Genomic DNA, 16,745 nt, shown 5'->3' on the forward strand with positions numbered 1-16,745 from the left:
CAAAGGCAGTTAAGCTAATTTTTTGCTACTTAGGGACTAAACTTGGCATTTCTACATGTTAAATTTCACATCTTGGAAATGATTACTTAGATCTTAGCTATTTCTAGTACCATTCCAGATGTAAAATGATATATTTCATTTTATGAATAGCACATGCAAAAGATACAACAAATTAAATAACTGCAATAGCATTTATTTAGAGTTTACCATGATAGCTATTGTGTCCACTACTTTATAATCATTGATGATATAATCCTGACAACAAATATTCTAGATAAGTATTATTACCCCAATTTCACATATAAGGAAACGAAAATTGAGAAATCAAGTGAATTGGCCAAAGGGACACAAAATAAGTAATACTTATATTGGTGATACTGACATTGAAACCCACATTTGTATTTTACTGAGTTCCAAAATCAAGAGTAGAACTACAATAAAAGTATGTGAACTATATTACTAAGTTAATTACACATTGTGTGGATCTAATCATTTACAAAATGTTTAAGGCATGAACCAAAGTTATCATAGGTAATCAGTATTATATTTCCTCTTTAACAATTTTACCACTTAAAAATCAACAGGAATACAAATATTAATTAAGTTTAGAAATAAAAATGACTAGAAACACTGAGCCTCCAAACTATTCAACGAATGTCAAAATACTTCATAACATGCATTGGATTATATGCACAATACCAAGTTTACTTCAATCTTTAGAAGTCATAATAACTCATCATGATTCATTTCATTAAGCTGAGCTTTGAAATAGCTAATGCAAAATATCAAAACTAATTGATAATAAATATATCTTATACACATACAAATAGTTTCTATTTTTCAAAGCATCACTGACATATAATTATTGAATTTTTAGAGGATGTTATGTATTTATTCTATATATTTTCAAGAGAAGTGAAAAAACAAGAATGCTTACAGAAGATTATAAACAGATACATAAAGAAGATAGAAATAAAACCCTCAATTTCTAACATTATGGTATAATCCATGTGTCACTCTGAGTATGTCTGATAGCACTAAATGTGATCCTCAGATGGTGAAGAAAGTCTACATGTCAGGGCATCAAGTTGTAGAAGAAACCCATTGTTTGCTAAGTGCTTCAAAGAGGTCCAACCTTGGAAAAATCTTAATTTCTGAGAAGTTCTTTTGCCAATTTCTTTAAAATTTTCTCATTCAACCCTGATTCTTTGTTCTACTCTCTCAAGGTCCTGAAAGTCCTAATTTTCAAAATCAGACATGAAAAAAAAAAGGTATTCAAATTGGAAAAGAAGCAAAACCATTTCTACATACAGAAATTTTCAAAGAGCCCACCAGAAAAGCTGGAGAGCTACCAGCGGAATTTAGTCAAGTTGCAGGGAACTAGGTCAATACACTAAGCTCAGCTGAGGTTCTGGACACCAGCAAGAAGGCGGAAAGGGAAAATTAGAACCACAATGCCACTTACATTACCATCTCAGCGAAGAAAAGACCTAGCAAGCAGGCAATAAAGCATCTCAGAAGAACTCTCGTCAAGGATGTGAAGTTCTTACGCAATGAAAAGTATAAAATACTACAGAAAGGGATTAAAGAAGACTTAAATGGAAAGAAGCTCCATGTTCCTAGACTGGAAGACATTATTTTTTTAAGATGTCAATACTACTGAAAATGATCTACAGATTCAATGCAACTCCAGTCAAAATCTCAACTGTATTCTTTAGAGAAATGGAAAAACCAGCCCTCAGCCTTACGTGGAATTAAAAAAAAAGGCCCTTACAGCTAAAATAATGTTGAAGGAGAAGAATAAAGTAGGAAGACTCACCATTCCTAATTTTAAAATATACTATACAACTCTAGTAATCAAAATAGCCTGGTACTGGTATAATAATAGACACATTATCAATGGAATGGAGTTGATAGTCTAGACCTAAGCCCACATATTTATGAGTGGGCAGCTAATTTTTCACATGGGTGCTAAGTCTGGGTAAACTCAATTTCCACATGAAAAAAGAAAATAAAACAGGATCCACGCCTCACATCATACACAAAAACACATTTAACGACAATCAATGGCCTCAATGTTCAAACTGAATGCATACAATTCTTAGATGAACAAACAGGGCAGTGCTGTCAGGCTTACTTTTCAACAACAGATTAAGTAATATAGTAATAAAAATATAAGCAACAAATAAAGAAAAGAATAAATAAATAGCACCTCATAAAAACAAAAAGGGACATCAAAATGCTTTACTCTGTAAAATAACAAGCTACCGACAGGAAGAACATTGTTGAAAATAATATATTTGATAAGATGTGATAAAGTTATATATGAGAGGCTTCAAAAAGTGTGAAAAATTCTAGTATTTTGATATCAATTTTAACATGAATTTTGAAGCCTCCTCTTTGATAAAACTTGGACAGCTTAAACAAAAAGACAAATGATCCCATAATTATACTGGGAAAGTACCTGAATAGACATTTTATCAACGAGGACAGTCACATGGCCACCAAACACAGGAAACGATGGTCATGCTCATCAGCCATCTAAGAGATGCGAATAGGAGGCACAATGAAATATCAATCGGTGCCCACTAGGATGGCTACGATTGAAAACAGTTAACAGCAGCAAAGAACAAATGTTGGCAGAGATATGAAGATACTAGAACCCTTATCCCTTGCCGGGTGGGAATGCAAAAGGATTCAGTTATTCTGATAAACAGTGTGCTATTCCTTTAAAGGTTAAAAATAGAGGTGTCACAGACCCAGCAAGTCCACTGCTATATACTTAACCAAAGGCTTGAAAGCATAAACAAGACTCAGAAAGTTGTGTGCACCAACATTCATTCACAATGGCTAGAAGCTAGAAACAAGCTAAGTGCCTATCAATAAACAGCTAAACGAAATAATGTGCAAACATACAGCTAGTGGGAAAAATAAAGTATTGATATGCTGTACAGTATGGCTAGAGCTTGAAGACGTGCTGAGTAGCCAATCGTAAAGTAACGAACACTGTATGTTCTCACTTGTATAAACAGATAAGAACAAGCAAATGTAGTGGGTGCATAAGCAAATGTGGTGAAGAAAGCTGATGGTGTGTGGCTATCAAAAGATATAGCATCTGGGGTCTTAAAGGCTTGAAGATAAACAAGCGGTCATCTAGCTGAGAAGCAACTAAGGCCACATGAAAGAAACACACCAGTCTGTGTGATTATGAGGTGTCGATGGGATCAAGTATCAGGCATCAAAGACCCAAAACAAATAAAAATCACATCATTGTGAGTGAGGGCGAGTGGAGAGTGGAGACCCAAAGCCCATCTGTAGGCAATTGGACATCCCACTTACAGAAGGCTGCAGGGAAGAGAGCAGCCTGTCAGGTTGCAGTATAGCACCGATGAAACATACAACTTTCCTCTAGTTCTCTAACGCTCCGCATGCCCCCACTATCATGACCCCAATTCTACCTTACAAATCTGGCTAGACCAGAGCTTGTACATGGATACAAATAAGAGCTGGAAACACAGAGAATCCAGGATAGATCAACCTCTCGGGATCAATATTGAGAGTAGCCATACCCTCTCAGGAGGGTAAGGGTAAGGTGGGAGGAGAGAGGGGAAACCAATCACAATGATTTATTATAACCCCCACCAAGGGGGACAAACAACAGAAAAGTGGGTGAAAGGAGACATCGGTCAGTATAAGACATGAAAATAATTATAATAATAATTTATCATTTATAAAGGGTTCATGAAGTAAGGAGGGAGGGTGGGAGGGAGGGAGAAGGGGAAAAAATGAGGAGCTGATACCAAGGGCTCAAGTCGAAAGAAAATGTCTGAAAATGATGATGGCAACAAATGTAAAAATGTGCTTGACACAATGGATATATGTATGGATTGTGATAAAAGTTGTACAAGCCCCCAATAAAATGATTTATAAATAAATATTCTAAAAATGAAAAAAAAAAAAGCAAATGTAGGAATTAGAGGTTATGTCAACTGGGCACACTCGGCTAGGGTTGGAGACAAATTTGTCAGTCAAGTTGCTGCCTGATGACATCTCCTTGATGTCATAAGCCTTTATGTATAAGAGAGAGATGAACAGAAATGATCTCTCTCTCTCTCTCTCTCTCTCTCTGACACTTCACCTTCCAGTTTGCTGGGCCTCTGCCACTGACCCTGGGAGCTGCTGGTGCCCTGCCATTTTCCCACGGAGTTTGGATCCACACCACTTGGCCCCACTGGTTTGTGATCTTGCTGCCTTCCTAGTCCCCATCCAGCATCACTCGCATGTGCCCACACGAGTCGGAAGAGGGACTTATGGACCAGCATCAGACAGGACATGAGTTCACGGGCTGAGGTATCTTCTTAACATGTAATTACTTCTTGATATGAAGTTCCTTCTGAGACATAGTTGAATGTCACTGGATTTGTTTCTCTAGACATCCTGGCCTACACAGAGTCCAAAGTCTATTAGTGGTTATCAGGGGCAGGAGGGAAGGAAAAGGGAAATAATGGTGATGGGAAAAGTGCATTAAAGGTAGGGAAGTAAACCCAACTATTGTAGTTACTATCCATAAATCATACACCTATAAAAGGTTGAATGCAAAAAAGTGTGATAGATAGAATTATAACAACAGTAATGGGGAATGGGGAAGAGTAGCTGCTGAAGGTGCTCATGTCCAACCCCCCCCTCCTGGGATGTGCTTGACTTGGAGGTTTGGAGTGATGGTTTCCACAGGACAGCCTAGTTAATTGGCTCCATGACAACGAGTCTCCTAGTTCATTGCAGAGTGCCTGAGGTCTCAGTTTCAAGAAGTCATTCAAAACACACCATCGGTCTCTCTATGCTCCAGAAGCAAGAGAGAAAAACTGGCCATCAGTAACAGGAGGAGGATGTAGAATGTGTGGCTAATTACCTCTAAGAACATCGACCTCTATTGCCATTAGACCAAAAGAACTGTGTGGTACTCTGTTACTCTCACTGAACTTTTGGATCAAAGATCTATAGCAGAATCCTGAGAAGATGTGGAGACAATCTCTCTCTCAATGTAGCAGAGAGAGCTATATAGTACGTATCCTCATGGTCTCAACACTTTCTCGAGCCCAAGAGGGTGAATGAACTCGGAATCAATTGCCGTGAGATCATCTTTAAACTTATAGCCAAAAATATTCTCTGAAATCATCTTAAAATCAAACAACAGGTTAGCATAACGAGTTAGAGCAGTCTGCCTTGAGCATTCTGCTCTTTTAAGAATTTCTATGTGCCACCACATTGGCAATGACCCTGGCAAGCCTGGACAGGAACCAGACGGAGCAGGGAGTTTATGCGAGTGAGGGAGGGAGGGGAGGAGGAGCCAGGCAGGACACAGAAGATAAGAATGGTCCAGCAACTCAAAGGCTGCAATCAGCGGCACACCTGCAGAATCTGTTGGATTGGCACACGTGTCCACTTGGCTGTACAGATAACAAGGACACTTAAATGAGAGCGCGTCGTGTGGAAAATGGAGGGAGCACAGAGGAGGCAGAGAGCTGGCACTTCACTGGGCAGGCAGATGAGATGGCTCTCTTTATGTCTGCTTGCTGGGAAGATCGGAACTGATGCATGTTTGTGTGACAGAGAAAAAAGGAAAGAAATTCCACAGGACACAAATTGGCCAGACAAGAGTCAGCACACTTGCTCTACTCGACTCCACGTGTGAATGGATGTTATATTCCTTCCATTTCAGGGCCATTCTTGTTTAAGAATGAAAAGAAATACACATTCAGAGTTTAAAATGCGTGTACTGACTAAAGTAATATCTTAGATACTAAATAAATTAACATGATTTTTAAATTATCAATTGAGATAGCTAATGCCATCACTTAAGAGAGAGAGAGACGCAGACCAACAAAACTGACAAAAGTGATGAATCTTTAGTCTAAGGGTCTTGGCAAAAACTCAACTGCAAACTACACCAACAGGAAAAGCAAGTTTCACATGGGACGTAATACTTACAAGACTTGTGAATTTGCATCCTAATGGACAAGAAACCCCTCTGAAACTTCTCAAAGAAATTGCTAGAAAGATAAATTTATAGATTCACCAGAAGACCCCCTCTGAGACAGGACTGGCTACTACAAGAAAGCTGCACCTGGCACTGCCAGTCTGTACATCCTCTGCCAGTCTGTGCATCCTCTGGTACTCAGGCTGCTTTCCTCCCGGGGCACGCCTGTCGTCTTGGAAAGCGCAAATGCAGGGGCGATGAGCACCCTTCTCCTTCATCTTCAGTTGGCCCAGGGAAGGTAGAGGGTGTGAAATCGGAAGCCCAGGAGGTAGGTTTCCCATCCTGCTGCTGCTGTAACACCCCAATCTGGGTAGTTCCACTTTACAAGCAACGTGGTTTATATTTTTACATTCTGAGGTGATTTCTTTTCAAGCTGGCTTTCAAAGCATCTCTAGGAGAGATCGATTTTAATTAGCTGGCTTTCCTTCCTTTGTCTCAGCCAAATCATTACAGGCAGATGAGCAGAAGACACCAACAAAGCCAAACACGTCTTCTCCATCACTGAAACTGCTTCCCACAGTAGCCAGCCCATGTACTAACTCGGACGATCTGCGGATCCCACACAAGACGAATAGACACCTTGAATTCACTTGATTTTATTTTTAATTCTCTGATATGGAGGCATACTTGAGTTAACAAAATAGGTTGAAAAGACTCAGAAGTAGTCCAGAGAACCACCGTGCCTGGATGTCAACTTTAAAAAGTACTCTTTAATGACTTCATAAAATAATCATATTCTCCAACATGTAGAGCGAGGAAAGGCTCTGTAATATTCATAGTAATGCATAGTAGGAAATCATTACCAGCTAAATGAGCGCTCTAATGCAGAATATGGAGAAAATCAGGACTCATCTGATTTTCTAACTGAACATTAGAAAGTCTCATTTAGAAATCAATTCCCAGTGCCATCTGTAGAAGACACCCTTAATTTGGCATAGCATAATTCTGTCGGTTACACACCTGCCTGTTCTCTGGACTACAAATGAAAAACAGCAACTTTTCAAGCATAATAAACCTCATACCTTTTTAATTAGTAAATCTACTGAAATGTAAAATAAAAATCAGCTCTATGTCACTGGGATTTCAGATATTTGAGAGAATAAGCTAGAGAGATAAAAATTGCTTTGGTCACTTCCAATTATTTCCATACAGTTCGGTAAAAAAAAAAAAAGGTAAATGTGTATTAGCAGGAAGCCTTCTAGAAAAGTCATTAAGATAACACAGAAATGGAAGCACATTACATAAAGATGGGCCACAGAAAGATTCAATCTCATCACGGTAATAAGATTCAGACATCTACATTTCTGACTATCAGCTGGAGACAGCACCAATTCATCTTTTTTTTAAATGAACCTTAATTTTTAGTCTGTCATGCATATCAATTTTTAAAGAACACACGAAAAACTAAATGAAAGAGGCAATTTAGGCTGTGATGGTCATGTTTTAAAATTTGATGGTCAATTTGTATGTGGCTAAGAAATTTTAATTAAGAAATAAAACAAGTTCTTCATGCAACCCAAACATGAGAATAGTTTATGAGATATGAAAAAGCTAATCTCACCCAGTAAAACACTAGCCCATTTTCTACAGAGCAACTATTGTGATGAAGAAATCAGTTCCTATACTTTTAATCATCATAAATATTTATAACAAGGTCAATGTCCTCAGGCTTTTGGTTCAGGTTTTAAATTGCCCTTTAAGTAATTAACTGCTAAAATTCACCATTTGTCAGAAGTTGATTTTATGCTTAGAAACAAACTACTAGTTAATAGTGGGTATTTATTACAGAATGTCATATTGGTTTGGACACAATCGGTAAGCAACTAAATTAGTAAAGTAATTCTAGAAATTTGGTTAACATTTCATGTTTGCTTATGAATCCATTTCAATGCATACAAGAAATATAAAACACATTCAGAAAGGGAAGGCCTTAACAAATGTTTTTCTGTGAATTGGGACAAGATTACCTTAAACTATTTCATCCTTCACTATGAATTCAGGAGCTGTGTATTGTTCTGGTGGGTTTGTTTGGAAGAAACTCTCCTTTATTCTTCCAGGATACATTAGCTGTGTAATGATGACAGGCACAAGGAATGATCTCCTTAGATCTTGGTTCTTATGTGCAAGATATCTCATGTTTCTTTCAAAATAAATTCTGTGTAAAACATAACCCCAAAAGTCCATCTTTAGAGGGTCCAACGCTTCTCTAAATTGCCAGGCAGCGTGGTGATGAACCGAGAGTACAAATGACCAAATGCAGATGCCAAGACTGTGACTAGTGTGCTTTCCCCTCTGTGGACCACCGACAGTTGTGCTCATCACATTCCAATCATTTCATAATTGTGAAATATCGAGCCAATCACAGAGCTCGAGAGTCACTGCAAGGCATGTGCTTCTTAAGATAATACCGTATGCTCCCGGTTTTCACATCTTAAATATAGAGAGAAATGCCAGTGTCTTCTTTTAGCTCAGCTGTCGTGTTTTTTATTTTTAATTAACATCTAACACAGCACTATGAACAGCTGCTAACTTAGTAAATATTAGTCTGGTGTTCTTCATTTTGCATTCATAGATTTACGTGACAATCAATATCACCACACGAAAAAAACAATGTTAATGTATCAAACAGAAATAGCCATGGGACATCTGTCACTATGTCAGAGCGGTCCCCTGCAATGCAATCCTAACTGTCGCCCTGGGGGTGGGGGTCCAGTGCCTCTAAGCAGAGGAATCGGGAGGAAAAGTCAGTGCATAATTAGGTAGTGGCCTCCCACGGAAACTGACCTGGTCAAAAAGGCCATCTCCTCACAGGCACCGCAATTTGGATGGCATCACGCCTGGCGTGACCACTGTGCAATCTAGTTGTTTTTAAAAAAATTCTTACCCTGTCGGAGAAGGTCTACCTTTTATCTTCAATATGAAAATGATGCTACATCTATGTGACGGCGTGCATGTAAAGTCAAAATCAAGCTGATTAAAGGCGTGCACTAATTATGCAGTGAACAGCAGAGAGCACTGGACCAAGAGTCAGGAACCCATTGACAAGCCCGACTCTCACTGGCCGAGGTCGTGCCTTTGTATGACGTGGGGTGTGGGGGAAGGAGGCAGCAGGAATGGATCACTGTTCTAGGACATTGGTCCTGGAATGGGTTTAGCTACATCATAAGCATATAAAGGCTGATATTTTGACATGGCACGTAAAACTCTTCAGAAAAGGGTTAGAGAGATGGTAAAAATGCCCTTAGAAACATGCACCTACATTGAATATACGCTAAGAAACAATAAGTTTTCATTCTGATAGCTTTGTTTCTATGTATGCTTTTATAGCAGGGTTTTTGTTGTGTGTGTGTTTTACTTAACATTCATTGCATATTACACGTGCACGTGTGTGCGCACACACGCGCGCACACACACACACACACACAATGCATGCATCCTAGGCAACTCAGCTGTGGAGTCAAGTTTGATTACCTATTAGATGATTACTGAACTTTCCTTTTACCCTCACACATGTGCAGAAATGAGACTAATACACTTCAGAAAATCCTCACAGAGCCAACGATTCTGTTACCTAGGAGTATATTGAGATACCCATACCTCAACATATTTTACTACATTTTAATTTTCAAAAAGACAAGAGATGTGATAAATCACATCATGAACTTTCAGAGGCAAACTGTATTCAGACTACTTTAAACAACTACCAGAAGGGGTGGTGTCGCACTAATAAGAAGATTCCCTGTGGGTGTCCCAGCGAATTCCTAGGATATTATTTCTATGCTAATTGTACATCTTCCTCAACATCAAGCTCCTCACCTTGGCCTAAGAGTCAGCAGCTCTCGTGGTATTCGCCATGCGTTTTCTGTTACGGTGTGTGATAGTTAAGGTTGATTGTGCCAACCTGGCTGATAAACACATATGGGATTAATTGAAGGGCAGAGAGAAAAATGGCTCAGTGAGCCTCGCCTTTCTGGTTCTCGGGTCTCTTACTTTCTGATGGTCAGACCAGGGTGCAGCTGCCTTAGCCAGTTCCCTGCTTCAGCTGGAAAGGCTCACTTCCTGTGAAACATCCCTGAGGAGATGCCACATGGATCTACCCTGATGCAGCCCTGGGTGCTGGAGCAGCTGTGTGGATCCCCCTGCTGAGATGCTTACACATTCACTGACTCAGCTTTCCTCCTGCAATCGGCCTCACTGCATGGCTTTTGTGAGATGGAGGAGGGATTTGTGGATTGGTGCCGGACATTTGGGCTAATGTTGGACTTATGGGCTTGGAATGGACTGGGTTGGGATGCTTTCTTAATGTATACTTTTTATATAAAACTCTCTCTTGTACAAGCTGAGTGTCTGTGAATATTGGTTTTCTCCAGTCTCCCCAGACTACCACACTGTGGTACAACAGCATGTGATGAATGACCACAGGATGCAAGAGAGGCTGGCGAACCTTCGGGGAAAGCTCCTGCTACCGTGTGTACAGTTACTGAACACAAAATAAATGAAAAACAAAACCAGCAATCTCTCTATAACTTCTAGGAGATCAGGAAACGCAATGAGAGAAGTAGAATCTACACTTTGAAAGCCACAAAAACCACCCATGATGCTGAGTTGAGCTGCGAAGAGAGGGGATTTGTGGAATGTGTTTTCTTGGTTCCACCAACACAATTTTCACCAATGTTGGCGCATAGCTTATTCCACATGGAGCACTGGTAAGAAAATCTAACAGGAAAAATGAAAATCCATCAATAACACAGCCCGATCCCTTTATCCTAACATTGACTTGACAGGTGGGAAGTGAAAGTTAATTCATAGTAGCTGCTAATTTCCACAAAGGTCTCATGTGGGAAACAAGAACAAGGAGTGAAATGTACTGTTTGTTTCCAGCGCTTCAAAGGAAACTCATGAATGCATAAAGGAGACAAGTTTTTTCATGTAAAAACCAAAATTTTTCTTACGTTGTTCTATTCATGCTTCCAGGTAAATCTGAACCTGAGTGATAAAATACAATCCACTTTATCTGAGAAAACATCTTCCTTCATATGACTATTTTAAAGTCATTTACTTCAAGTGATAAGAGCTTTGTAAGAAAACTGAAGAGACAAATTCTGTAAGAAAAATCTTTCAGAAACAAAAAACCCAAAACAGCTACACCCCCGATACATGAAAAAGCAACAAAGAATAAAATTATCACATTGATTCTGTTATTTAAAATCAATATTTTCTCACACCTTTCCATGTATATTTTTAAATTAAGTGCCACATAACTGATGACCATAAAAATCTAAATTTTTACTGATCTACAATGTTCTTACACCTGACTGCAAAAATAAAAATCAACCAAAAAATGAACAATATATAGAGATAAGCAACAATTCTTGTAAAAAAAATTACAAACGGTCATGCAGTTTGTGAAAGGGGCTCAATGCTCCCATGACAAAAGCACTAAACTAACGGGGCGTCCCGTATTTACTCATGAGGACAGTCGAGTTTAAAGGTTCGACTCTACAGAGTGGCCAGGAGTGAAGGATGCCAGGCCTGTTGTGGGCTATAAGCTACAATGCTTGGGCAAGTGTCAGATTCCTTAAAATTAGCATCACACTTCTTTCTTACAAAAGCAATCGGAATAAAAAGATCCAAGAAAAGCATAAAGTTTCTATGTTTATGTTTATTTTAGAATCATTTACAGTAGCAGCATTCTAGGAACAACGCAAAGGTCATGAAGAAGTAACACTTGAGAAAACTGTGGATTATTCACATTACAGAGTAATACGTAATTAATATAAAGACTGAGCTACATAGCCATGTCGTGCTTTAGCAGGATGTTTATGATGAGTGGGAAACACAAATCTATTCAGTAGTGTATATATATATAGCTATATATATAATTTTTATACATATTGTGTTCATATAGTCCCATATCAGCAGAAGGGAAATACCAAAGAAAAAACATGCCATCCTGTAAAGAGTGGCATTCATAGTGGAGACTACCTCAAATACGTTCATAATAACTAGTTCTCAAGATCACAAAATATAGTCACAGGAATGAAAAAGGTAAGAAAATTATTAAGTCATCACATATAATTTCAGTGTCTTCTAACTACCAAGAAAGACTTTTTTCAAACTTGAAGACAATTTTCAAGAATGTTTGCGAGGTCAAACATTAGGAAAATTTGTTATTTTGAGTTAAGGAAATCAAAGAGAAGCACAACGTAGAACCATTTTTATCTGCTTACATGTATGAGTGAAAAATGTGCACTGGAAAATAAAGGTAACACTGTTTTAGTTTTATTTATATATGTTTATATATTGTTAACACTGCTTTAGAGGTCATTCATAACAATTCTTTCTTTTCAAACTAGTTCAGTATTTCAGCATGGGGCTCCAAATTACAGCTACCCGAGGTGTACCTCTATTAAAATGCATTAAAATAAAATCCCATTGGATCTCACTCAATATTAATGCTATTTTTTTCTATTAAAATACAATAAGAGAAAAATTTCAATGAAAATAATGTTCAATACTAAGATATAGTTTACAATAACCTAACTGAAGTAACAGCCAGCAACATTGGAGATTACTTCACTTTACATAGTAACTTAAGGACAAAATTAATGTTGTTAGTCTTTAGCTTCAAAAGTATACATGATGAATGCTAACTCTTGCTTAGAAAGCTCTTTTCCTACCTTCACATTGTCTGGATGAAGTCCCCCAGGGTGCTTGTCCATGTACTGACATAAATCAGTGTGCTGGAAGAAAAAAAGGAAAAGGTATTAACATCCCTCCGACTGTAACCATGCTTTGCTCCTTCAAAGTCGCCATCACCTCTGAACAAAGCAAGTATGACAGGTGGGGGATGTCTTCCTGTGTGCAGCCGACTGACTGCGTGGTCACTTTTAACCACCACTGGATCTTTATCATTACTTCTACGCCTGGTCTTACATTAGACATGCCGACCTGATAGGTATTAAAAAGCATACACGTCCATAATTTGTTAAGTGCATAATTTCTTCCTTACTGGATATACACCTCCACATCTTTATATATATATGTATTTTTTAATTTAAGAAGCACAACAAATCCCATTATAATTCCATTTACCTTGCATTTTCCAAGAGCAAATGGAGGTCAATATTGCTTTTTATATGAAAGACCTGGAATACATTATACTAATCAAATGAACTACTAGGTTTATCTAAATTTTAATATCTAAATTCACAAGCAGTAATTTTTATAAATAGAAAATCTTCCAAAATAATATATTAAGGCAATGCATACAGATGTAAATTAAATGGAATATTCCAAAATATCACCTTATATTATATTTTTAAATATACCCAGCTCAATTTGACCACTATTACATATTTTCAACTTAAGGCTTTTTCTGTTTAGCTTATGTACTGGATAGAATTTTCAAGAAATATGTAAAATTGCTTTTCAACTTCTTTTTCTTTTAATGAAGACACTGAAAGATCTGTCACACTGACACATTCAATCATTCTGCACATTCCAATATATATATAATCATTTGTGTCCCATGTCAAACCAAATGAACTGCCATTAAGTCAATATTTCATTGGGTCAGTAACACAAGCAGCTCATAAGAGAAAGATTAAACTGTCCGCTCTCAGTAAGAGTTAACCCTCGGGAAGCCTGGGGAGCAGTTTGCATGGGGTAACAGTTACACAGTCACACAATGTATCCTATTATTAAGCTTTAATTGTTGAAAAATGAACATTTTATTTAAGAACCTAGATTCAGGTATGAGGACGAGCATTTACATCTAAGGATTTTCACTGCATGACAGGTGGGGGATGCTGAGGATCCCAGAGCAGAATGTACAGTCATTCGTTCATCATCTATTGTGGGCCCTTCTCATGTTTCAGGCATTATACTCAATACTGCAGTCACTGAACTGAATGAACAGACACAAACAGACAGCAAAGTTGCAATAAGATAGAAAAAGAGACACTGCATTCCTAAAAGAAGAGCACGCGGTATATTATTTGAGGAACATCATTGGGGAATGTTCAAAGGTTTAGCAAGGGAACTTAATGTGGTCTAGAAAGCAAGTCTCTGGAAGAAATTACTTCCAAATAAGATTAAGAGTAGAGGCTACAAGAAGTGATCAAACAACAAAAGAAGGAAACGATCCATTTAAAAAGACGAGAGAAATGTGGCCAGAATAAATACTCCTAGACAAGATCTGAGGCAAAGTTTCCTTTATCTAGACGTGCATATCACGTGCTTCCCTTCCAAAGATCCAAGTACAGTACATGCAGAAACCCCCAGAGAGCCCCAAATCCTCCCAAGAACAACAGACATCGGTGTAAGGGAAAGACTGTAGCTGTCCAGGACTTCGTTTTGCTTGGCTCCACAGTCACTGCTCATGACAGCAGGTGTCAAGAAGTAAAAGCTCAGTGCTGCACAGGACCGCTTCAACGTGTTCAAAGCAGAAGTGTCGCTCTGACCCAACTACTTCCTCTTCTGAATCTGGCTTGAAGTTCTGACAGATCAATGCCAGTGGATTCTCTAGCAATTTTGAATTATATTCAACACAACTTTGCTTGCATGTCATATTAATGCCATCGTTTGGTAATTTCCACATTCTGTTGGGTCACCTTTCTTTGGAATGGGCACACGCATGCATCACTTTCAGTTGTTATCCAGGAAGCTCTCTTCCAAATTACTTGGCATAGATGAGTCAGTGCATTCAGTCCTGTAATGTTTAAAAAACATTTCTATGAGGGGGTACCAAAAAAAGGAAAAAAGTCCCACTGAGTGGAGCTTCTGTTGTAATGCATTTTGGTGGTGGTGGTGGTGGTGGTGGCGGTGGCGGAGGCAGTGGTGGTGGCAGTGGTGGTAGTGGTGGCGGTGGCGGTGATGGTGGTGGTGGGGGCGTTGGCGGTGGTGGTGGCAGCAGCAGTGCTGGCGGTGGTGGTGGTGGTGTAGGTGGTGGTGGTGGTGGAGTAGGAGGTGGCGGTGGTGGTGGTGGTTGAGTAAGAGGAGGTGGTGGTGGTGGCGGTGGTGGCGGTGGTGGTGGAGTAGGAGGAGGTGGTGGTGTGGTGGTAGTGATGGAGTAGGAGGTGGCAGTGGTGGTGGTGGAGTAGGAGGAGGTGGTGGTGGTGGTGGCGGTGGTGGTGGTGGTGGTGGTGGTGGTGGAGTAGGAGGTGGTGGTGGTGGCGGTGGTGGTGGAGTAGGAGGTGGTGGTGGTGGAGTAGGAGGTGGTGGTGGTGGAGTAGGAGGAGGTAGTGGTGGTGGTGGTGGCGGTGGCGGTGGCGGTGGTGGAGTAGGAGGTGGTGGTGGTGGAGTAGGAGGTAGTGGTGGTGGTGGTGGTGGCGGCGGCGGCGGCGGTGTTGACGGTGGAGTAAGAGGTGGTGGTGGTGTTGGTGGTAGTGGCGGTGGTGGTAGTGGTGATGGTGGTGGTGGTGGAGTAGGAGGTGGTGGTGGTGATGGTTGTGGAGTAGGAGGTGGTGGTGGTGGAGTAGGAGGAGGTAGTGGTGGTGGTGGTGGCGGAGTAGGAGGTGGTGGTGATGGAGTAGGAGGAGGTAGTGGTGGTGGTGGTGGCGGTGGTGGTGGTGGAGTAGGAGGTGGTGGTGGTGGCGGCGGTGACGGTGTTGACGGTGGAGTAAGAGGTGGTGGTGGTGGTGGTGGTGGCGGTGGTGGTGATGGTGGTGGAGTAGGAGGAGGTGGTGGTGGTGGTGGTGGTAGAGTAGGAGGTGGTGGTGGTGGTGGTGGCGGTGGTGGTAGTGGTGGCTGTGGTGGTGGTGGAGTAGGAGGTGGTGGTGGTGGAGTAGGAGATGGTGGTGGTGGTGGTGGTGGTGGTGGTAAAGTAGGAGGAGGTGGTGGTGGTGGTGGAGTAGGAGGTGGTGGCGGTAGTGGTGGTGGAGTAGGAGGTGGTGGTGGTGGTGGTGGAGTAGGAGGTGGTGGTGGTGGTGGTGGTGGTGGTAGTGGTGGCAGTGGTGGTAGTGGTGGCTGTGGTGGTGGTGGCAGTGGAGTAGGAGGTACTGGTGGTGTTGGTGGCGGTGGTGGTAATGGTGGTAGTGGTGGTGGTGGTGGCGGTGGTAGGAGCACCAAGCAACTCGCTCTGAGTTCGTGCACCCAGTGGTTTCGCCTGGGAAGGTTCTCTCTAGTCACAGTGAATTTTTTCCATAAAAACAACTTGCTTCAACCTCATTTTTTGTGATGGCCAATTGAAGAAAACAGCATGAAGTTGTGAAATTCTGTTTCTGACTCAGGTAAAGTGCCAAGGAAACTGGTGTGATATTGAACGCAGCTTACAAGGGCAGCGCTATGGGAAAACTCAAGTGTACGAGTTATTTTCTCATTGCAACAAAGATGAAATGTTGATTGATCACAAATCACGTTCTGGATATCTGTCAGCTTCCCGAATGGATGAAAGTGTCAACTCGCTGTTCATTTGCAGTTCATTCCTCCAGGTCTGATTGTAAACCATGCTTTCTATTTAGAGGTTCTGCAAATATTGTGTAACTGTGTGCAACAAAAAGTGGCCTGATTTGTGGCAGATGGGGGACTGGTTTTGCCACCACTATAATGTACCTGCTCATGAAGCCATCTCAGTGAGTCAGTTTTTGACCAAAAAAAAAAAGCATGTCTCTCTTGACCTGTGCACCTTACTCACCTGACTTTGTACCTTGCGACTTCTTTTTGTTTCCATAAATGAAGAGACATGAAAAGGACAGCAATTTGATGA

General features: G+C 40.4%; 1 protein-coding gene across 2 annotated transcripts in view; it reads right to left on the bottom strand.

Annotated features, from left to right (window-relative positions):
• The window catches only part of CDK14 (cyclin dependent kinase 14), a 671,591-nt gene that overhangs the window by 319,416 nt on the left and 335,430 nt on the right, over window positions 1–16,745 (bottom strand). For both annotated transcript variants that reach the window (XM_075558444.1, XM_075558445.1), the window contains exon 7: window positions 12,718–12,780. In XM_075558444.1, coding sequence (XP_075414559.1) covers window positions 12,718–12,780 — 63 coding nt within the window. The remainder of the gene's footprint in view (window positions 1–12,717; window positions 12,781–16,745) is intronic.

Source organism: Tenrec ecaudatus, chromosome 9 (genome assembly GCF_050624435.1).
Source record: "Tenrec ecaudatus isolate mTenEca1 chromosome 9, mTenEca1.hap1, whole genome shotgun sequence".
NCBI lineage: Eukaryota > Metazoa > Chordata > Mammalia > Afrosoricida > Tenrecidae > Tenrec > Tenrec ecaudatus.